This window comes from Vipera berus (assembly GCF_964194415.1).
Source record: "Vipera berus genome assembly, chromosome: Z".
Taxonomy (NCBI): Eukaryota; Metazoa; Chordata; class Lepidosauria; order Squamata; family Viperidae; genus Vipera; species Vipera berus.
The window spans coordinates 70,639,150-70,663,049 of NC_138205.1; the positions used below are offsets into that span (position 1 = coordinate 70,639,150).

Here is a 23,900-nt window from a genome sequence, read left to right on the forward strand (position 1 = left end):
ATCCTATGTAGTTATAATTACTAACACACAAGAGGAGAGAGTCAGAAAGTTTCAAAATGATCTTCCAGTTGATAAGGAAAACTGCATCCTGTACCTGTTTGTTTAGTAAATTCAGTTGCTCATAAAAAACCTGCCCCTATTACTGACAGCTTATGATTTTAATGAATGAATGATAGTGATAGAGACTGTGTTGAAATAGAATTCTTATAACCAGTAGCTCACTCTGCTGGTGAAAAGAAATGCATTAAAAACTATGCTTGCAACAGTTAGCAGTGGAAGGATGAGGAGTGATTGAAAAGAGGTTTTTTTTATAACCAGTGCACTAATAAATGGAGATTTAGTAGCAGCATTGGGATGAAAAAGCTAGAGGCTAGGCTGATTAGTACTTGACTGTACAGCATCATTCCTCCAGGAAAGCCCCTCTGAAGACTGTGGGAGTTTTCTTCATCATTTTTCAAAATGCAGTCATAAACTCTATTAGAAGACTGGCTGAAGAGTCATCTCCCCCTCTGACCCATGATTATTTCACAATAGCAATGATAGTAATAGCTGCTTAGCCCTTTACTTAATATCCTATAAATATTGGACTTTGTTCCATAAGGATGCAACTTTTCAGAGAATACCCAATTGTCAGTCATATGACAATCACGTTCACCTTCAATAAAAGAAGCTTCTTAAGCTTATTTTTGCATCACAAAGGCCACAATAAAAACTCCTAACTTCTTTATAATGTAACTTTTCCCAAGCGGCCATCTGTGAGTTAACATAATACTGCCCTCTTGTTCTACTTTTTTACAGATAAATTCTTGGCCTTTTAATCCCATTGTAATGATCGTAAAAAACTGAAGGGGGTCAGCAGCTACCATATCTAGAGCATGAAACATATTTAAAGCTTCTGTTAAACACTTCTGTAAGTGATCATATGTTTTGTAAGGCTTTTTAGAAGATTTCAAATTGGGTTCTCAGCACAGGCCATTCAAAGAAGTATAACATAGATAAGTAACAAATTTCCTTCTTAAACACTGAAAAGGAATACATGAACAGCCTGAATATGAATGAGGATAAGAACATGAACTCTTGGATGGATGTGGAATATTATAAAATCACCTAAATAACAAAACATTTAAGCTAATTTGAGATCTTCACTTTGGACCTGTAACCCTAGAGAAGTGCCCTGCCATTGTAGATATGTTCTCTAATCTGAATGAGATCAAAAGAAAATTTCTAATGTTTATTTCATAAAATAGTACAAATCAAATTAACTCAGTTTCATAAAACCCAGCGATTTCTAGATTACTGATTCTTTCAAGTATGTAATTCTTAAGCAATTCATATTAGCCTCATAACATCCTGCATTTTTCCTTCTTCTTACTGCCAGGAATGAATGCATAAATGAAATAATACTCAGATGAAATTAGCACTTTCCTTGCTTTCTTTAATCTTCTTTTCTGTTATTCAGCTAGTAATATGCCATTTTTGTAACATGTAAAACAATCAAATTGATCACTATAACAGCTGGTTCAGAAGTAATAGTGAAATAATCTTGTTTATGAAGCTTTGAATTTATCATAAGCAATAACCAACTTAATCAGTGTTCCCACTATTCTTTGAGTAGATGACACAGTCTTGCAAACATATTGAAATACATTTATTGTAAATTGTTTTGAAACATTAACAGTAAAAGAACCTTTCAAATATAGAGCATAGCAACTACAGGTGAGCAATTAATAAGATATTTATCCAGAATTCATTTTGTCAGGTCAAGCACTTCTCCAGTTTTGTTTGTGTGTGTGTGTGTGTGTGTGTGTGTCTCTGTGTGTGTGTCTCTGTGTGTGTGTAATATATATATGTGGGGAGGAGGGAAGCTGAAAAATATTTTAAATGCTTTTAGTAATGTTTTGGTCAATTTCTTGAAGTCTTGCACAATGTGGCAACTGAGAAAGTTATGCTCAGTTTCAGTAAATGGAGGGTTTGGAAAATGTGGTTTTTGACGTTTGGGACTGAGATAATTAGATTGGTCACATCTTACACAATAATCTGCAATCTGAGAATACATCACTTTTGTGTGCAATACCAATTTTTAAAAATAATTGTAATGCTTTCTTTGAGGTTAATTTTGCAGTGTTATTCTATATCATCAAAGCATTACAGCAGCACTTACATTTTTTTCCAAGAGCCAAATCTTTGGTTTTCCTTTGTTAAGATAAAAGTAAATGTTTGATATCACAGTATACTTAATATATGGTATATATTACCATATATAAGGAGATGTCCTTCTGCTTATTCAATGCTACTTAATTAAGACAGATGCCCATGGCATCTTATTCTTCTAGTTACATTTAAGTACTGTACATTCCATGTGGAGTCCTTGACAAGAATCTCGTAATAGTCTCTTCTATTAAAATATAGCCCAACATTTTGTTCTACAGATTTGTTTAGTGGTTTTATGAATCATGAACTACTTCCTCTGCTTTGAGTTACATTTATATTATTTATTTCCCCTCTTCATTCTTACCTCATTTTGCTTCTGCATATGCCAAGCCTTCATTACTAAGAGACTTCAACATGTGATCTTCAGGTAACTTAATTATATACCGTGTTTCCTGAAAGTAAGACCTACCCTGAAAATAAACCCAAGATTCATTTTTGGGAGTGGGCCTAATATAAGCCCTACCCTCAAAATAAGCCCTTGTTTTGGGATGAGGTGCACACCTAACAATCAAACTAGGGCACGGGGTGGGAAGTGGAGTTGCCCCATGCACCCAGCACCCACTTACCAGGTCTCCCATGAATCAACACCTGCCTCTCCTTGCTGGCCCACTTCTTCTGTGGTGTTCCTCAGCCTGCATTTCGCAATCAGAGGCCTTTCCATTCTCAGCTGCAGATGAAGCTGTTCCTTAAGCTGCAGAAGTGGGCCAGCTTGGTGGGGCTGTGAGTGCTGCCGCTGCAAGGTGAGTGGAAAAGACAACCACCACCACCACCACCACCACTTTTGGAAGCAAAAAAAAAAAAGACCAGATCTTATTTTCGGGAAAACACAGTAGTAACTCCTCTTTAAGGTTCATACACTTGTAACCAAGTACTCTGATCAGGACCAACCCAGATTATCTGAAATAATCTTCTCATATATTCACTAGGGATCAGATCAAGTGAGCTTTTACCTTAGCATTAAATTCTTGGTTTTGCTCAATGGATGCTGATTTGGCTTGTTTGTAAGTTATCAAAGAAAGGAACTATCACCTCTTAGCTTGGAAATGGCAGCTACTATGGAAGACCCCAGGCTGTTGGTTTTGAAAAGGGAAAAATTAACAAAATTTGTAAGAAAACAGTAAATTGTTCAAATAATATTCAGAAAATAAATTCCAAGTCATTCTTACAGCTTTAATCAAGCTATGATTTGTTTTAGATGAAACTAAATAGAAAGTTCTTACAATTCAAACAGCCTATATGTATATGTACAGCTTTATTTTCAGGAGAAAACTGTGGATATCATTTTTGCATGCGTGTGCTTAATAAATGTACTGAGCCAAATAAAAAATTAAATCAGTGGGCCTGGGAAACTACTGAAAGATACTTTCAGAAGCCTTGACCTAAGCTAAAGATGGTTTATTTTCAAAGACCTTGAACAAAGCTGACTTTAATTTAAATATTTTCATTCTTGGAAATGAGGATGAGATGGCCTTCACTGAATGAAATCATTATATCTATTTTTAAATATTATTTTGAAAGAATAAGTTACTACAACTGCCAGTTAGGGAACAGATGATGTTATCTAAAAGTGACTTCCTAGCACTCTTTCTTTCATTAACCTTGGCTACTCTTCTTGAATTAAAGTTGAATTATATAATTGTACTTCCAACCCTGAAACCTATTTTTGCCCTGCTAATTCTTTCTGGCCCTTGCTCCAAATGTTTTTAACTACAAATATTTCTGCATCAGAATTTCATAACGGATTTAGCATATGGACAAATGATACTGAGTCTGCAAAAGCACAAATAAGTTATGCATGCACGCATGCGCGCATGCACACGCACGCACACACACACAAACACACACACACACAAATGGAAAAAACATTAGTAGTAAATCTAAAAATATGAGAAGATAATGATACACAATTTAAGCTAACAAAGGAAGAACTACCACATAACTTCAAAGACAAGAACAGTTCCATTTAAACTTAATTATATAATAATATTCTTGCTTTATTTTTTTTTCTGTAAAGCAACATATAGTTGTGAAATTCAAATCTATCACAGAGGATGTTACTTGTTAAACTAGAAACAAAGTGACAGGCCACTTATGAGGAAGCCTGTTTCTGATCCTTTGAATGAAATATGGTCATTATTTGTTGAATGTCAGTTTGGGTTAGTCTTATTTAGTTTCAGGGGAAAGAGAGCAATAGCTCATTTTAGTACATGCTCACAGACAAAAAAACCCATGGAATCTTCTTATGCAGGATTTATGTTTGATCTAAATTATATGCCTGCAAGATTGAACAGTAATGCCCTCCTCCCACCCTATGCTTTTGAAGAAATGCCATATTGCTTTGTATACAAAAGTGGTTTTGCTTTCATGTATCGCGTGCTGTTAATTATAGTCCAGATTCTACTAGCTTTACTCATGCAATTAGTTGCTCTTGGCATACAAGCTAGATATTCTAAAATTCATCAATGTATTCCCAAGGAAGGGCACTACTCAAAACTGATGGGAAGACTGTGGGCTTTATTTTGCAACATCAGTATCCATGATGTGCATATGAGTTATAACTTTGTGCTTTGTAAATACATTTTCTAGTAGTCAGTTGAAAGGCTTTCTTGGATGAAAAATGGAAAATGAACTTTTTAATGTCCATGTTCAGGCCAGGCATAGAGAGTCCTGTCCTGTGACTTGAACACTTTTGGATTTGCAGTTCCTGACTCATTCTGATGACTTTGGAAACTATGGAAATGAGATTTCCCCAGGCATCCTGATCATAATGAATGAAGAAATCAGTTCTTATCCCAATTACATCATGGCATTTAAGCATATTAATTTGGAGCAAAATGAATCAAACTTGATTTAGCTCAATAATTATAAAACACAGTAATAGTCATTACCCAGAATTTCACTACATATCTTGCTTTCAGTAAATTTCAATATTTAACTTTTATAATCCATAATGGGATGGTTCATCCTTTCCCTTTCCCTAATCTCTAGAATAGACAGATCTTGGACTTACTTTCTAAAATGTAAGAAAACGATTGAAATAAAGTTCATAAAGTTAAAGAATGGTCATCATTTCAGGAAGCATTAGACAAGGGACATAACATTGTTATAACTATGCAAAACCTTCTAAATGTTAAAATAAGATGAATGAGATCTTTTGGCTGTTTTTATATTTAGAAAGAAAAAAAAATCAAAGTTCCTTTTTTCCCATTAATTTTTATTCTTGTAATTGGAAAATCATAATCGTAACAAAAGTTAGCTTTTAATTTTCATTTATTTGTTAAGAGAACTCCAAAAAGTATCTCAAATCAAGTAAGTCCCAATGCCTGCAGACAGAATCATATTTCTGGGAAAGTGCTGTTGCTTATATTCTGGAAGTCCACATACAACAAATTTAGCAGGATATAATAACTCTACAAAATAAAATCACTAGCATTATTCATTCACTCTTTAATACATAGCTTGATTAAATATAGTCTTGAAACACAAGGATATGTAGCAAAGTAACTTTTAAGTGCAACGTAGCTGCTATTTGATTGTATTGTAATGGAAACCAAATGCTTATAAGGATAAATCTGGTAACCCAAATTTAAGTTAACTTTGTAAAAGCCTCTTTCATTGGGTCTCATGTAATAAATTACTAAGCTAATAAGGCTCCTATTTAAAATGAAAAATAAAACTACCTATTTGCTCAATATTATGATTATTATGTTAAAATATTTTCAAAATAAATTCTCCTTCAACTGTAACATTTAAGTATTACATTTCTTTAAATGTATTTTGAAAATAATCTGGCATTATTACAATTACGGTAAAGTTGAGATTACCTACAATTAAAAGCTCTGGGGAGTGATGAGCCATACTGTGATGGTATCTGAATTTTTAAAAAATATTTATTTCCTGATAGTAAATCAAATTTCTTAAAAAGTGTGAAAGCTGATGCTTTGCAACATATAAAATTTAATCATAGTTCAGTTAATACACTGTACAAACTGAAGATATCCAACGTGATTCATGAAACCTTCATCCATATCAGCAATGGAAGTCAAATCAATTCACTTGAATTCATGCTGAGCTATTACTCCGGCATCAAACAGATCCTGTATAACATCGTTCTTATACCCCAGTATATTCTTCAGTACATCCAGTGTATGCTGTCCAACCAGAGGTGGTGGTTTAGGATCTGACACTTCAAACTGGCTATACCTTACAGCTGGTCCTGTTGAAAAAAAATATGAAATCTATTATTAATTTTGTGCGTAATATCCTCCAGAATTGCTACAAAAAGTGCTTCTGCTATTATTTAATATCAGAAATAGATAATTAAGGTGCAATATCCACCTAAAGGTATTTTTCTATTTTCTGGTTACTTGCGGCCATTTCCAAAACATAGTAGAAATGTAAACAGACTATCAGAACCGAATACATTTATTCAGAGTACCAGAATGTCCAATTTCATTCTTTATATTAGAAGAGACCTTTTACAGAATTTCCTACTTTCAGCTGATAAAAAAACCCATACTGAAATATTTTTAAAAATATATCTAAAACTGAGACAACTTTTCAGCAATGTCTATCCCATTGTTGAAATTTTTTTTTGTCAGGATGTGATTCTTACTTTTTTTCTTGGAACTCAAATTCATTGAGTCAACTCTTGTCCTTAAAGCAATCAATTTCCTATGAAAGTTGTTCTGTTGCAGGTTCAACCTGCTCAGTTCTTTCAGCCTTATTTATATGCATTAGTACAGACATGTCAAACACAAGGCCCGGGGGCCAGATCCCACCCGCGAAGTGGTTTCATGTGGCCCGTGAAGCCATCCTGGAAACAGTGAGGGAACGGCCCCCACTGCCTTGGCCCTGGCCCAGAGACCCTCCTTCTGCCAGAGACCCCCAGATCTGTCCCACTCCTGCCCAGGCTCCCATAGGCACCCTTGATGCGAATGATGTAGAGCTGGCCATGCCCACCCAGTAGGCCATACACACTCTCACCATGCCCACCCAGTAGGCCACACCCACCCTGGCCATACCCATCCGGCCCCCTGAGGGCAACCGCAATGCTGATGCGGCCCTCAATGAAATTGAGTTTGACACCCCTGCATTAGTATGACTATTAATAGATGTACCAAATCTCCATTGTTATACCATGCACACATTATAGCTAGAATGAACAGGTTAATTTTTACAATATGGGAAAGGCCAAACTTTGTGTTAGTTATATCTTCATTTGCAATTGAAGAAACTTGCTTTAGGTCAGATGAGATGCTTCTCATGGACAGCATCTGCTTGCATGCTTGCATTACATTGTCTCTTCAGTTAAAACTGTTCTGAAATTGAACATTTATCCGTTTAGAACATAAGCTGCATTCTTTGGTTTCACTAAAGTTGCATTTTCTTGCTTGCAGAAAGCACACAGAGGACTTGAATCCCGAGATTATGGCGGGGGGTGGGGAGAAGCAGAGACTGATTTTTTTCCAATTGCTCAGGATACTTTCATTAGTATGGTGTCTCTCAAGAATATGGCATGATAACCCCTCCACCAATCCTCTTTGGAACAATGGAATCTGAACCTCTATTAATAAGAAGACAAAAAGGATAAATCACTTAATCTATTGACCAGACAATATCTTGGAAACTAGTTGTGTATTTACTATTTGAAACATGTATTTTTCCCCCAAAAGATTAAATTGACTTTCAAATATTATTTTTATTTTTACACCAGTTTTCCTCAGAGAAGAGTCAGCATAAGATGACCAACCATTTTTTAAAACTATGTTCAATAATTCAAAATATATTATCCCACTTTGATATTGACTTAAAAATAGGAATGAGTTCTGCACAACTGCAACTCCTTGATTATTTTCAGGACCCCATTGAAAGTTACATTACAATAATCCAGTTTAGCCCTAGTTTTGGCAATGAAACTTTTTTGATTGCATAGTAGGATTATCTGTTCTAGCAAAGAAGTACGGGAATTCAACCCTCTAGAGTCTTCTGAATCTTGTAGCAATTTCTGACATCATCAAATGTAATCCTTCTTTCTATAAAGATGTGGATGGAAATTTTCTGCAATGGCTCTGTGTTAAAAATCTTAAAAAAGGATGCTGAAAGAATAAAACTAAAGAATTATTCCCCAATGTATGTATGTATTATGACATATCATGCAAGTTGTTAGATATACAGTATACTCTAGATATTACTTCCTCATCAAGGTCTGAAAGGGGATAAAATAAACAGTTACACTTATAATACCAAATTGTCCCTGTAGCAGTTAACCCCATATCACTTTTTAAAATTTTATTTTGTGACTTTCTCCCGCAATATTTTAGGCACCAAATATATAGAAGTTGCAGGATTTATTAAAAGATAAAATATTAAAAATAAAACAGTGGAAGCAACATTTGTTACATTAGGTCAACAAAGGACAAAACGGCTATTTTGTTTTGAAAAGTCATAATGTCAGACCTGCCCCAATCTGATCCCTTAAGAAAGAAAAGCCTTTGATTCCATTCGGTTAAAGCAAAGAGTTCTTTTTCTAAGAGTGCTTGTTGAACTAAAGTCAAGACAGCTCTGAAATTACTGTTCTCACCAGATACAAAAATAAGGTGTAGGTTTGCCCCCAGCCCATTCCTTCCCCGGTGACCAGTCTGTTTCCAGCCAACTGGAGCTTGCCAACATATTTTGAGATCTCTGAGATGTTTGGGGGTAATCCACATATTTCTCAGGGTGCCTGGCCATGGGATGCTGGTGCAAACAGGATCTGGCTGCTCTGGTCCTTCTCACCTGTCATTCTGCCCCCCTTCCGATTTCCTATCACATACACTAGGGCTTTTCAACCTTTTCACCAATTTTACCACTTTCAGGATATGGAAATATTCGAGTACCACCTAGCAAGTTGTCAAAAACATGATGACAAAAAAAACCCTGTTCAAAGTTGCAATTGCACTGAAATGACTTATGACCATTTTTCATACTTATGACCATTGCAGCATCCCCAGGGTCATGTGATTTATATCTGGATGCTTGGCAAATGATTTATATTTATGATGGTCACAGTGTCCCAGGTCATGTGATCCCCTCTTGCAACCTTTTGACAATGGCAGGACTGCTGGTGGGCAAGTGATAAAGGGGGGACTTCCTTCCCTCCCTCCCTCCTTCCCTCCTTCTCATGCCCACCTCCTTCTGAAGGAAGAATCTGAAACTCCCCCCCCCATATTTTCCCTCTGCCATATATTTATCAAACAAGGAAAAGCCTCCAGAGACAGAAAAGACAAGCCACTGAGGGAACTAGCTTAAAAGGGTGCATTCCCCATTAAGAATTAGCTACTGGTTAGAAAGGAAAGTTAAGGAGCCCACAGCTGGCACTTAAGGAAGAAAAAAAATGTAGTAAGTACTGGCTGCTGGCTAAGGCAGCCTAGCCAAATGGCTCCATTCATAAGTAAAAGAATGCTACAGGCAAAATCCATTCAGGAGAAAAATACTTCAAAATCCCTTGCAGCAAAGGATTTTGCTATTGTTACAGCTAACAATAGCAGAGCAATAGAATCTAACATCCAACCATCAGCCAAATACGAAACACTCCTTAAGAACACAAAGCCCACATTGCACAAATCCCAGAACTTCAAAGTCACAAAAGCACATAAGAATCCTTCCACTCTACATTGTTGTTCAGCTGAAATGGCACTTTGCTTCTGCCATTAAACATCTCCTTTCGAGCAGCCAGAGCAGCAGCAGCCAGAGGTTTGTTTCCTCTGGTCTATTTTTTCTTTTCACTTAAAGGAATAGCCTCCCAGCTAGAAAGCAAGTCCTGGGCTTTTTCTTCCAACACTCCCTCCTGCTGTCTACCTCCCACTTTCTCATTGCCATCTCCTCCCTCCCTCCATGCCTCACCTCCAGCCGATGCTGCCTTTCTTCATTCCTCGTGGAGGGCGATCCCTCCCCCACGTTTCTTGCCGGTTTGTCACTGTCAGCACAGATGGCTGGCACAGAAGTTATAGATCACTTCATGGCTGGATTGCTTGATCTCCTCTCCTCTCCCCTCACCCTCCTCCCCTCACCCTCCTCCTGGTTTACCGAGGGACTCCGAGAGATGAAGCACCGGAAAAGGCACCTAGATAGAGGCGGTGGTGAGGCCCCTTCTCAAGAAGGCTGCCCTGGACCCGGCCTCGTTGAATTATTATCGTCGTGTCTCCAACCTTCGCTTTGTAGCGAAGGTTGTTGAGAGTGTTGTGGCGCGTCAGCTCCCGCAATTCCTGTTGTGATTCAGCATCAGCCTGTGGTTGACGTTCCCAATCGAGGCTGTCATCAATCCAGTCACCTATCGCTTAACTCTGCCACGTTCCCTGCGTGTGCATCCAGTCTTTCATCGGTCTCTGTTGGTCCCTGAGCAACCGGCATGTCCACTCCGCTGAGCAGAACCTCCCCCACCAGAACACTGTGATGAAGACAGCACCCCCGAGTACGAGGTCGCCAGCATCAGGGACTCCCGTTGGCTGAAAGGTCGTTTCCAGTATCTGATTGAATGGAAAGGCTACGGACCAGAGGAGTTCACCTGGGAAGACGCGACCACTGTTCATGCTACTGCTTTGGTGTCTGCCTTTCATGAACAATTCCCATCCCGACCGCATCTGGATCGGCAGACCCGGGGGAAGGGCCCTGCGGTGCGGGATAGTGTTGTGATTCAGAGTCAGCCTGTGGTTTCGGCAGCTGAGTCGGACAATTCTGAAGAGGAGGAGGAGAAGGGGTTTGGAGAGCCTTTGGTTGCAGAGGAAAGTTCTGATGCACTGCAGAGCTCTCAGCCAGGCCCCTCCCGTCTTGTTCCTCCTCAGACCCAGCTGTGTGAGCCTGAAAGATTGGAAGAAGACGATCCACAGCTGGGTTTGTTCAGGGATGCTTGAAGCAGGAGGAAGACAAGCAGAAGTGAACAAAGAAAAGCAATGAGGCACCTCGGGAGAAGGCAAAGAGAAGCCACGCCTTGAGACTGCTGTTTAAAAGGGGAATGTGTGGGAGGTGCTGGTTGCTGAAGGCAACCGTTTGAAGAGCTTCTGATATAGTCTCGGTCTGTATTTGTTTAACTCTGTTTTGAACTGTTTTGTTTAGTTTTTGCAAATAAATTTGGTTGGCTTAATTCCAGCCCATTGAATATAAAAAAGGGGTTGTCCCTGACATTCCAACAGGGCCGGTCGTAGGCTGGAACAGAACAGTTCCTGGATGAAGCGGACTATCTATCTAAGCTTCTTGAGCACAACTCTGACTAGTTTTTCATGTTCTGCCATTGTCTCAGTATAGATTAAAATGTTAACCAGATAAACTAACACTCCTTTATACAGATGTTCATGCAGCACTTTATTAGCTGCACAAACACAGCAGGGGCTCCCTGCAGTCCAAAAGGTAGGAACTGGAAGCATCCTAAGAGGCAATTAAAAGACATTTTCCACACTTCCCCTGCTTTGATCCTCACTTGGTAGTATGCCTCCCGCAAATCCAAGTTGGTGAAGACCTTTCCTTTGGCCAAATGGGCCAGCACGTCTTTCATGAGGGGGATTGGGTAAATGTTTTTCTCACACACAGCATCAATGCATAGATGAAGGAACTCATCCTTCTTCTCCCTAAACAGTACCAGGGCAGCCACCATCAGTCTGGCGGGTTGGATGAATCCATGCTTTAGGTTTTTGTCTATAAAAGTCCGTAATTCCAATTCCCTAGGGATCATGGTATACAGTTTAGGTTTGGGTAGTTTGGCCCCAATAGGATTTCTATGGCATAGTCAGTTGGCCAGTGGGATGGGAGAGCATCGGATTCTTTCTCACTGAAGATGTCCTGTAGATCCCAGTACCCCTTAGGGATCCAAGGGTCACCCTGGGGCCAATCTTTGGTTGCTACTCCCTGCAGCTTTGGGGTAGTTTTTTGACAGCCTTTTCCTCTCCCCCTTCACAGCTGGCAAGCCAGATTTTTAGCAGCCCCCTCCAATTCAAGCCTCCAGTTCACACAGGGGTTCCATTTCTGGAACCAAGACAGTTCTAACACAAGGGGCCTTTCGATTCCAGGGACTACGATAAAGCTCAGGGTCTCCATGTGTGTGCCTATCCTCATCTTTATTGGTTTGGTAACAAATGTCGCTGTCCCTCCCCCCCAAAGAGCCATCCAGTTCACGAAAAGCTATGGGCACTTTAAGCTGTTTGAGGCTCAGGCCTAGTATCTTGAGCAGGGAGGGTTGACCAGGCACCTGGTGCACCCTGAATCCAGTAGGGCTACTAGGCTCCCTTTTCACCCCAAGGATTGAACCAGTTCTATGGGAATGGTCACTATGTTGCCCGGGTGATTTATCAAGGGATGATCATTGTAGTCCACCTCACTTTTCACCTGGCTGCCCACTGGATCAATAGGAGTTCTGCCTTTCTCTTTGGGGGAATGGGGTGAACTCTATGACTTCTACTCCCTTCAGGGTGGTTTCATGGGCTCACTGTTTAGGTTTCACTGCTTTTTGGGCAGGACCCTGAGTCGTCTTCTGGGCTGGGTGTACAGCTTGGCAGTCAGCAGCTCGATGCCCTTCCTTCCCACATCAGAAGCAGTAAGTGGATCCTCGGTGATGGGTCTGCTCACATGACACCAATTTTGGGGTCTCTTTCTTTTGGGAGGGGGAAATCTTTGCCATCCACGGCTTGGCCGGTATTTGGATCGATTTCCACTTCCTATGTTAGGATATACCAGCCATAGAGTGTGGGAGACCCTCTGGAAATGCAAATGTTGTAGACCTTGTCATTTAGCCCATCTCGGAAGCATCTGATTAAGATATCTTCTGGCCAGTCGGTCAGTCAGTAACCCAGGTCGTGAAACTCCTGGGTGTACTTGGCCACTCCCCTGCACCCTTGGCTGATGGTCTTTATGTGATCTCTGGCTTTGCAATCAGCTGGAGCAGACATGTGAAACTTGCAACGTCACATAACATCATGCGACGTATTGGAACTTTTTCACAATTGTTGGCAATGAGGTGGGCATGGTTTCGTTGTGACGTGTCATGCCGTGGGCCGGCAGTTTGACAACCCTGAGCTAGAGACTCTTCAAAGTGCTTCCAAAGTGCAGCCATGCCGTGGTCAAAGTTTCTCAGCTCTGAGGCATCATCTTTGTGCAGGGTGACCATCCATTTAGCTGCGACCCCCTCTAGCACCACACATCGTACCCTAGCACCTTCAGTGGCTATTTCTTGGCCATTCTCTTGATGTATGTCCAAATCTTTGCCAGGAAGAACCCCAATTGCTTAGGGACTCCATTGAACTTTACTCCCAAGGCTGGTTTTCTTGTGTCCTCTCCACCTTGCTGGCGCTGATCCTGAAGCTGGTGCAGGCTGGGCTGCAGGGCCAGTTGCCGAGGGGCTCGCTGCTGCCGCTTTTGCAATGGCAGAGATAGTTTCCCCCTTGCTTGTTGTGGCTGGAGTTGCCTGGTCAGTGGGATGGGTCACCAGGCTATGGCTTCTTGAGCATTAAAACTACCAAAAGCCCACCTCAGGAATTTTATGGCTTGCTCCAGCATCCAGTCCTCTTTCTCCAACTCTCTTGCACTCAATTCTTCCTCCAGTTCCTCCAACTCTACTCAGGTCTCTTGCTGGCAGCTGCCATGGCCCCCATGGATGAATGTACTCCCATGGGTTTCTTCTTCTCACATTCTTCCTTTTTTCTGACCCCAAGGGTCTTAGTAGGACATCCTCTCCCAGCCATCTGGATAGATCCAGACATCCAGGAGAGGGTTTTGAGGATGTTTCCCCCCAGGCCTTGATCTCTTCCTGATCATTCCCCTGAGTGAACATCATTTGCACAGCCCACACGATAGAAGCAGTTTCCTCTCTGTGTTGACTCCCAACTACAGAGCTGGCTTAATGTCAGATCTGCCCCAGTCCGATCCCTTAGGAAAGAAAAGCCTTCAACTCCATTCAGTTAAAGCAAAGGGTTCTTTTTCTAAGAGTGTTGATTGCAGTAAAGTCAAGCCAGCTCTGAAATTACTGTGCTCACTGGATACAAAAATAAGGTGCAGGTTTGCCCCCAGCCTATCTCTTCCCCCATGACCAGTCCATTTTCAGCCAACTGGAGCTCACCAAGATGTTTTGAGAACTCTGAAATGTTTGGGGGTAATCCACATATTTCTCAGGATGCCTAGCTGTGGGATGATGATACAAACAGGATTTAGCTGCTCTGGTCCTTCTCACCTGTCATTCCCCACCCCTACCCCAAAAGCTTTATTGCCCTTTCATCCTTCCCACCCTTCTTCCCCCTTTCATTCTCTGCTCCCCCCTCTTCCTTTGATGGCAGGATGCCGGTGAGGCCCCAGCCAAGCCAGGCAGAGCTGACACATAATCTAGAAATTGTTATGCAGAATTTCTAATATGAAAATGATACCAGACAAATACTGCAAGATGTGCTCAACACCTAGAGATACCCTTGACTCCACATGAGTATTGAGATGAACAGATGCATGTACACTCACTAAGTCGATTTTAGGGAGGAGGGGCAGGTAGATCTAATGATGAATAGTAGAATCAGTATTCTGATTTATTATTGTTATTCTGAATTGATTTTATTCATTAATTCTTTAATGAGTTTGGCAACTAGAGAATGGGCAATCTAGAAAGCCCCACCAAAGAGTGTATTAAAAAATTAAGTAAAAAGGCTGTTGTATTGACCTAGGTAGATAGAAATAGTCTTCCTGTTTCTCTCCTTCCTTCCTTCCTTCCTTCCTTCCTTCCTTCCTTCCTTCCTTCCTTCCTTCCTTCCTTCCTTCCTTCCTTCCTTCCTTCCTTCCTTCCTTCTTGTTTAGATGTTTTGTGTTGTATTTTGATCAAAATGAAGCTATGGACAATACTGATGGAATGTATTAAAACTACTGTTTTGCTTTTCTCAGTGTTTCAAGGGAGAGGTAGCCATGATGAGGGGAAAAAAGAAAGCAGCTTTCTCATCTGGCTGCTGTCTACAATTTTCACTAAGGAGTGGAACATAAAAGACCTCTGGTGTGCTAATTCCTGACAACATCCCACTCAGAAATAAATAAGGCACTATAACAGTTCCTGGATACTTTCTTTGCTGGCATCCAGACCTATCACTTTGATGTGGCAAAACCTTCAGATATATCTCTCAAAAGCCACTGCTTCTTTATATTTTTACTCTGGTGAAAATGATTTTCTATCAATTGTTTTAACTATTTAGAATCCTGTTGTTATCTTTCTGTTGTACATGTACATGTAGAGAGTAAATATACAGACTAATATGTCTCTGTCCTAAGATCCATTCTGTTAGGTTTTCTGGCTGAAATTATTGTTATAAGGAGATCTATCTTTTCACTCATAGCTGCAAAGGACAGAGTATCAATGGTTCAAAAGATTTTCTTATAAGCATGGAGAAAACCTGGATATGGAAATATGAAAAATATGCTAGAAGGAAGCATTGTAACTTACTCCATCGAAGCAAGAAACAATTATATTAAATATAAGATCAATGCAGTCATCAGCACATTCACCTAAAAGTTGAACTGAACTAAGGAAGAGTTTCTTACTTCTGAGAAAACATGTTCAAAATCCTGCTATAAGTTAGCTAAAAACTTTCAAAGGTTTTTCAGAGCTTATGAAGAAAGAAGGAATAACTTCTAACTAAACATGGACAAATTATTAGTCTGTAAGGTTAATGATAAGAGTAAGATTATTTGGCTGAAAAGCTAAAATAATAGTAGCAGCAGCAGTTAAAAAAAAACACACCCTTAAGCTGAGTTCAACTCCTGGTAATTGTATCCATGAAGTTTTCTTGGCAGAGTTAAGAAGGGGGATTGGCTCACTGGCTTCCTCTGATACATTCAGCTTTCCAACCCAGCCAGCAGCCCTGGAATTCCTAGGCAGTTCTACATCCAAATATTAATCAGAACTGGTCTAACTTGGCTTCAGGTTCAGTCAAGTTTGGCTAGGTGCTGCCACCTGCTGAGACAAATATAAGGCTGCAAATCTCTAATTAATGTTAAATACCAGCATCTCTCTGATCTTGCCTGATCTCAAAAAGAGTACATAGAATCAGACCATTACATTTGGGAATGGTGGTTCAGCTGGAAGTTGAAAGAATATGTTTAGGAAGCCAAACTTTGAAAATGAGTTGTAAAAGCTTTTCAGTACACCATTATTTGTGAAAGATTGACAAGATACAACTCAGTCCTCTACTATGACAGACTGTGGGAAAGCAAGGGACAATGTATTTGAATGTTTATTTCAAAAAAAACAACTGCTGAGACACGAGAAAAGGTGCTTCCCAGAGATAATTAAGTCACTAAAACTGAAACTTAGAAATTTCTCTTGCAACTAGTTTTCAATATTCTGCATTTACATAAGCATATCAATATCAGTAATGGTTAAAGCTACCTTCTGTATTGTTGTCACCTCCTTGGTCTTGTCAGCCAAACAGAGCTTGGCATCTACTAGGTTCTGCTTCTCTGGCCTGTGGATATCCACTAAAAATATTCTTTTATATGTACCAGTCCTGCAGCTGGATACCTCCTTCCTTGTTTTTCATGTACCCATCTGTGAAAGGAAGCTTAGTTTTGAAGTGCTTGATTTATGAAATGAACTCATCAAGGATATAAATATAAGACAATAAATTAAAAATGAATATGTGGAAAAGAGGAAAAACAGAATCAACTGAAAATTTTAGTCAGGAATTACAAGAAGCCCCAGTAGTGTTATGTTTTACTCAGTTGATAGGACATTTTTATGAAGAGAACTCCTAAAATAATTCACTTCTCCGTGGTATTTTATCAAAGATGATTATAAAACTTCAGTAGATGAAAATAAGAAGTTATTTTTTTAAAGAAAGGAAACTCTTAATGCAGCTAGTATTATTTTTCTGAAATGTTTTGTCTAGCTGAAATAAATAAATAAACAAATATGTAAAAGCTCTGTAAATACCGGTATGCCTTCACAGACATGCTCTCTACCACAAAATTATCCTGGGCAATAGATTTTGCAAATGTCATAGGTAAAACCAAGCTTTGTGGACCATAGTTGATTCTGTGACATGCAAACATACTGTACAAATGATGGTGAATTTCCAGCGCAAGGAAATAACTGAAGAATGTCCCCTATTTATCTAGCTAATTTTAAGACACAGTCATTGTTTTGCATTATTATGAAATCATATGCAGGAGCTTTCTATGGGAATTTAGCAGAAAAGTATATGTTGAGCTGGGCAAATGTGCATGGCTGTGCCTTAATTTTGTACCCAATGCTACTTTAGCTGCTCTAGTGGAAGCTCTTATTTGCAAATGGGACAACTGAAATGCCATCACAAGACTGGGCTACCATTTGTCAAACCGCACTTTCTGCTGCTGTCTCCCTTTTCAAGTAAGCATCTGTTTTATTTTAATTTTGAATTCTTTGAAGAATACTCAGCATTAGGATTTGAGCAGGAGTTAAAGGAAAGCAAATTCCACATTTGGACCCTATTCAGACAAATTTACAAACTGACAATTTGTTCAATACCAACTCAGTATGAAGGCCAAGCAATTGTGTTGGCTTTCCACTGTCTGTTGCCAATACTGGTCATGTGATATTCAGCTCAACAGAGTTGCAAATATCAAAGCAATATGGAGTATCTCTGTTTCTTAAAACAGGCATACAGCCTTTAGTTTATGTTGCATGGATGTGCTTATATGAGCAAAGTAGAGCGGCCTGTGTCGTGGTTGCAGTTTTCAGTAGTATTAAAGATTTTCATTCTGTTCCAGGAAGACCAATTTATGTCCCACCTCCGAACATCAGATCAGGAACCACTGATCTATTTCATAAGTGAAATAGAAGAATTAGTACACCCATGAAGAGGAATGAGCCATAAGGCTAGGATGTTTTCCAAATCCCCCCCTCTTTTCTTACTTTCCCTGCCCCCCTATGAGTTTTGTGAGAGAGGTGGGACTCCTCCAAGAAGACAACTAAAAAGCCTGTGGACATAAATTAGAATCAGATTGGAACCAGCTACGCATAAGCAATATTCCATTGCAAATGTCACAGATCAATTTCATTAAAGCAATTCCACACTCTCACTGACTTTTTCCACCTCCTGATGTTTTGGACTAGTTCCTTTTTTATTCTTTTAACCACTGGAGAAAAATGCTTTAACTTCCTTGGGTTAGCAGTTTTGAAGTTCTAATCGTAAGCAGCAGGTGCCTTTTTTTAAAAAAAAATACAATATTTCCATCATGAGTCTCTGAGAGATGAACAGTGTCTCCTCTCAAACACTCCATAATCTTTTATCCTTTGCCATTTGCAATTGTGGCTTTTGGATTTGACTATTTCCACCCACTGCTCTCCAATATGTCTTTTTCCCCTGCACTGCTTTCTACCTATGAGCTACGGCATCTTCCTTTTGTTAGGATGGCTGGATTCAAGCTTTTATTTCTATAGTGCTGTAGTAAAAATGGTTACATTATCTTCAAGGACAATACAAATATTTTCTGGCTTAAATAACAGATCTTCATGGTCAGTGAATGTAAAAGATCTAAACAGCATTCTAGTTTTCGGTTTCCCCTTGACGTTCCCATAATGGGACATAACTGCTTACCTTCTGATTGATTTGTTTCAGGCCATCACTGTAGCCAATAACGTGCACTGAGAGTTGAAAAAGTCTAAATGCAATCTATTGATAACACAGGCTAAGTCATATATACAGAATGGAATCATTTAACAAAGCAATACTATTTCTCAAGGTTCTGCTCTACACAATTATATGAAATGTTCTTATATATTTCAAAGACAACACAACAATAAAAATAATAATGAGAAATCCAACATTTAAGATAAAAATCAATCTTAAGCCAATTGCTTAGAAAATAATACAATTGCAAGTGAGAAAGAAGTGCTGATCATAGATCAACATGGCTGCTACTTCAACAGCTTAGGATCCAAATTTAGATAAAAAAATATTGATGGTATACTGAAAGATAACAACATTGATTCATCCGAGCAATCATAATCACAAAAACTATATATACGAACACACATATACACACATATATACACACATTACTGAAATTACGTTAGTTGTTAAATCAAGAAGTTTAGAGTAATTACATAGTCACTAATGTATGAAAGGACTATTAGCTTTCAGAATAAGTATTTTGCTCATACTTTTTCAGATAAAAATATATTGTGTAAAGGCTTTGGCTGCTGTATTCTAACACAAAATTCTGCAAACATCTCTATTTCAGAAATATTTTCTTTCCTAATGACTCAAAATCTTTTAACTAAAAAATCAGTTCAAATTTCAACAATCTAATTCTTCTTGATATCCTTTCTAATGGAGGACAATAATGCATGACCCAGAATTAACTACAACTATTTGAAAATTATCCTGGAGTCAGACAAGAGTATTTTTCAGTTTGTGCAATCACATCTGGTACAGACAAGTGTGTCTATGCATTTGGCAGATCACATGTGACTATTTTTTATATTGATATGTTCCTGGATTCAACTTACTACAAATGGTCACAAATGAGCAAATGTTAGTGGAAAGAGGTACAAGAAGTTCCTTCATTTTAAAAAACAAATGTTATATCAGAAAGAGTCTTAGCACTAACAAATCTATGACTAGTATGCTCCAAAGTCATAATGAGCCTTGGTGGAGCAGTGGGCTAATGCCTCCTTAAGTAACACCAGCTGTCTGCAATTATTGCAGGTTCGCATCCCACCAGGCTCAAGGTTGACTCAGCCTTTCATCCTCCCGAGGTAGGTAAAATGAGGACCCAGATTGTTGGGGGCAATTAAGCTGACTTTGTAATAATGCCGCTTGTGGTGTGTGAAAGCCCTAATAAGCAGGCATATACATAGAATGAAGGCTACTGCTAAGCTTGTAAGCCGCCCTGAGTCTTCGGAGAAGGGCGGGATATAAATGGAATTAAAATAAATAAAAATAAAATAATGGTTAGGTTAGTCCCATTCACCACTATCAGTCATGTTTTTCATTATAGAAATCTTCTGCTGTGCTGTGACCCTCTCAGCTGTGCTTCTGTTTATTAATCCTGCTATGTCCACTCTGGCATCAAGAAATAAATGGCAATTTTCATTACAGTTCCAAAATAATGTTTTCCCCACCCAACTTGATAAATCTAAACAGCAGATGATTTGTAACTTCATTCTGCACATTCCATATTGTTTCCCCTCCTTGGTCTGAAGGACCACAAATGGTTATTTTCTTACTGGGATGCGCCTGATAAAATGTAAATTCCATCCTGCCAGCTTTGGGAAACATCTGAAACAAACCACATGGAAATTTCTATAATATCACACACACACACACACACACACACACACACACACTGTGTTCACTTCAGGAAAAGGAGATTCATTTATATATAAATCTTAGCAAAAAAAGGACCGGCCTTAGCTAAACCTACGTATTGCTGCCTCCACTTAATGAATGCATGCTTCTCTTGAGATTCTCAACCATTTTAGAAATACAACACAATAGAGGAAGATCAGGCTCTAGGTGCCAAAAATGACTCCTTGAAGATTGGTGGACTTGAAGATTTGCTCATATTTGGGAACTGTAATAAGGCCTAAGGAGTAAAAGAGAACTCAGTGAATACCAAACCCTTATCTGAAAAAGAAGCCTGGTTTCTGGGACCTGTCCAGGGTTCTGAAGGGCCTTTTTCTGACCATTCTACTTTCCAATTTCATCTCTTTCACCTTTAAATGGATAAATTTATCATTAATCTGCTTTGATAATCCACACTTAAATCTCTGCTAGAATCACTTTTCCAATCAGAATCAACTTTTCCAGCATGGAACACGTTACTCTTTCAATCTAGCCAAATGTGGAAGTTGAAGTGGTTGTACTTCTGGAATACAAATTTATTATTTTTCTTAATTGTTTCAATTAGTATTTTTCAATATGAATAATTACTTCCAGAAAGTTCTCTGTGTATGCTCATGTACATGCATGTATGAGTTTCTGTAAAAAATAATAACTGTATATGAAAATATGTCAAGTTCAGAAATACCTTTCTGTTCCACAAGTATGCACAAATATTTAATATGAACTTGAATATCTTCCTCAGATTGTGTTGATTCTCATAGTGATTTCTGCCATCTCTTTTCCACAAAATTTAATACTCATTTTTCACTTTAATGCACTGATTCTATTCCCAAGTTACCTTTCATACAACAGGTATGAAGGCACGTTTCTAATACTTACTCATTCACTTGAACAGGGAAAATATAAATGAAAATTTCTAATTTGACTTCTTCAATTCAAAAGTATTTCCTCCCAGTTTTTCAGATACTTTGTTAATCCACCTTTGCCAAAAATTACTTCATCTCAAATATATGGACTTATTATACATTATATTCATTTGAAAATTAAAAATTAATTACCCCTACACACACACACACACACACACACACACACACACACACACACACACACACAGACACCCAAGCCTATTGTCAGCTTTCCTCTTTAAAAAACCTCTGCTGTCAAAGAAAGACCCGAAGGAATGAACCAAACTGAATGGGAGTCTGAGCTCTGTCCCATTGTGAAACTAGACTAAAGCTACCATACTTAAAGTAGGCACGTACAGTATGCAGGCTAGAAAAAATTGAAGAATTATATCTAAAAGGTTTCTTTGGGGAAGTAGCTAAGAAGGAATCGGGTTGTTAAAAAAACAAGGAAAAAAAGTCATCTGAACCAGACAAAAGAAGTTGGGCAGAAGCTCCCAATTCTCATCAACAGGTACCGGTTTTGTATATTAAAAATGCAGCTGCTAGTCCTGTGAATCAATAAAGCAAGGATTTTGAGAATAAAAGGAGTCCTGGATCCAGACTTAGAAGCTTCCATCCCTCTGGCTAGTGCCTGGAAGCCTAGTTGAGAAGGGTGTGGATAGGTGTGAATGAGTATGTGTCAGCATGTGGAAAAGATCACATGTGCATTGTAACCAATAAAGTTTTGCTGTCGCTGGGTCTCTGTGTAAACCTGTGATGCCTCAGTGTTTAGTTAAAAGTGATTTGAATGTTTTCCTAATTATTTCCAAACTGTTGATCAGAGCTGTCAAATCATGAGTCAAAACCAAGATGATATGTAGCACCCTCCAACCCTCCAATTTGGAAGAAAGATCTCAAAAAGTGTTTGGCCTTCAGATTCATCACAGCCAACAAGCATGCAGCCTAGGCTTGTTAGCAGAGCAAATGTAGTCTCCCAGGGTAGGCTCTGATTCTGCAAGAATCTGCAAGGACTGCCATTTTCTTTGTCTCCCTGTCCTAGGAGAGGGCATCTGTCCCTAAAAGATTATGCTCAGGGCATCTAGGACATTTAGGCAAAGACCCTTGGCCATGCCTCCTTCTCCCCCAGCCACCCCCTCAGCCCATTCACAGCCAGCTTTCCTCCTCTGCTGGCTCTCCCCTGGCCATTCTCCATGACCAAGGGGCCCCTGGCCCTCTGCCCAGACACCATTTGACCCGGGCCTTTGCTGTATGGGACAAATAGCCCCCAGTCAATTGGGTGGCAGGCAGAAGCAATGATGCTGCAGGGGCAGCATGCAATTGGTAATGGGCAGTTTCAGGGGCTGTGGGGAGTAGCATGCAACGCAAGACTTTTTTTTAAAAAATGCCCTGGCTGCTCTGCAAGATTTTTTTAAAGGGGAAGGTGCCAGAAATGGCAAAGTTGCAGTGCAAAAGCATCCTGTTGCTTGGGGCCTTGCAGATCTGTCACCAGTACTGGAGGGCAGGGCTGTGGGAGTAGTAGCAGCTGGGGCCACCGGAGGCAGAAAGGCAAGAGTGTATTTGGGGGGACCAGGAAGAGAGGGAGGGGCAGCTTTAAGGGGCTTCACAAAGCCAGCTTGGCATGCAATTCAATCAACTCTAAAGAAAGGGAGGGAGGAGGAGCAAGGCCAGTGCAGGTTCTAGCATTGCAGAGGGGCATGGGGGCAAGGTAGGCTAATGGCAATGGCACACAGATTCTGGCATTGCAGGGGGTGTGGGGTGTGGGTGGCACAGCAAGCGAACAACACTGGTGTGTGACCTCTGGCAGGGGGCACAACAGGTGAACAGAGGTGGCATGTGGCTTCAGGAGTTGCAGAAGAAGTGAGGGGTGTAGCAGGAGAATGGAGGTGTTGCACAGATTCTGATGTTGTGGGGGGCATAGGGAGGCCTGGCAATCAAAAGGAGGAGGCACATCGCTTCTGGCATTGCCAGGAACGTGGAGGGCAGCATGGCAGGCAAACAGAGGTGGCACATGCCTTCTGGCATTGCAGGGGCATGGTAGGCAAATGGCACTAGCATGTGACTTCTGGTGTTGCAGAGGGTGTGTGAGGGGTGTGGAAGGCGAATGGAGGTGGCACATGACTTCTGGTGTTGTGGGAGCATGTGAGGGCATGATAGGCAAACGGCACTGGTGTGCAGCTTCTAGCATTGCAGGGACATGGGGAACATGGAGGGGCGCTGCAGGCAAATGGCACTGCACACGGGGTCTAGGGTTGCAGGGGCATGGGGAGGCACAACCAATTTGCATGCCGCACCCTCCCACACCACCCACAATGTCAGAAGCCATGCGCCATTGCTGTTAGCCTGCTTTGCCCAAGCTCATCTGTAATATCAGAAACTGCATTATTGCTGTTAACCTGCTGTGCCCCCCTTGCCCTCTGCAATGCCAGAAGCCATGCACCATTGCCACTAGCCTGCCATGCCCCCA

General features: G+C 40.0%; 1 protein-coding gene across 1 annotated transcript in view; it reads right to left on the minus strand.

The window, feature by feature from the left end:
* Positions 1-5,476: 5,476 nt before the first annotated feature.
* Positions 5,477-23,900, minus strand: part of SUGCT (succinyl-CoA:glutarate-CoA transferase) — a 341,656-nt gene continuing 323,232 nt past the window's right edge. Inside the window, exon 14 of the mRNA XM_081345169.1 lies at positions 5,477-6,427. Within this exon, the coding sequence (XP_081201295.1) occupies positions 6,264-6,427 (164 nt within the window). The 3' untranslated portion in view covers positions 5,477-6,263. The remainder of the gene's footprint in view (positions 6,428-23,900) is intronic.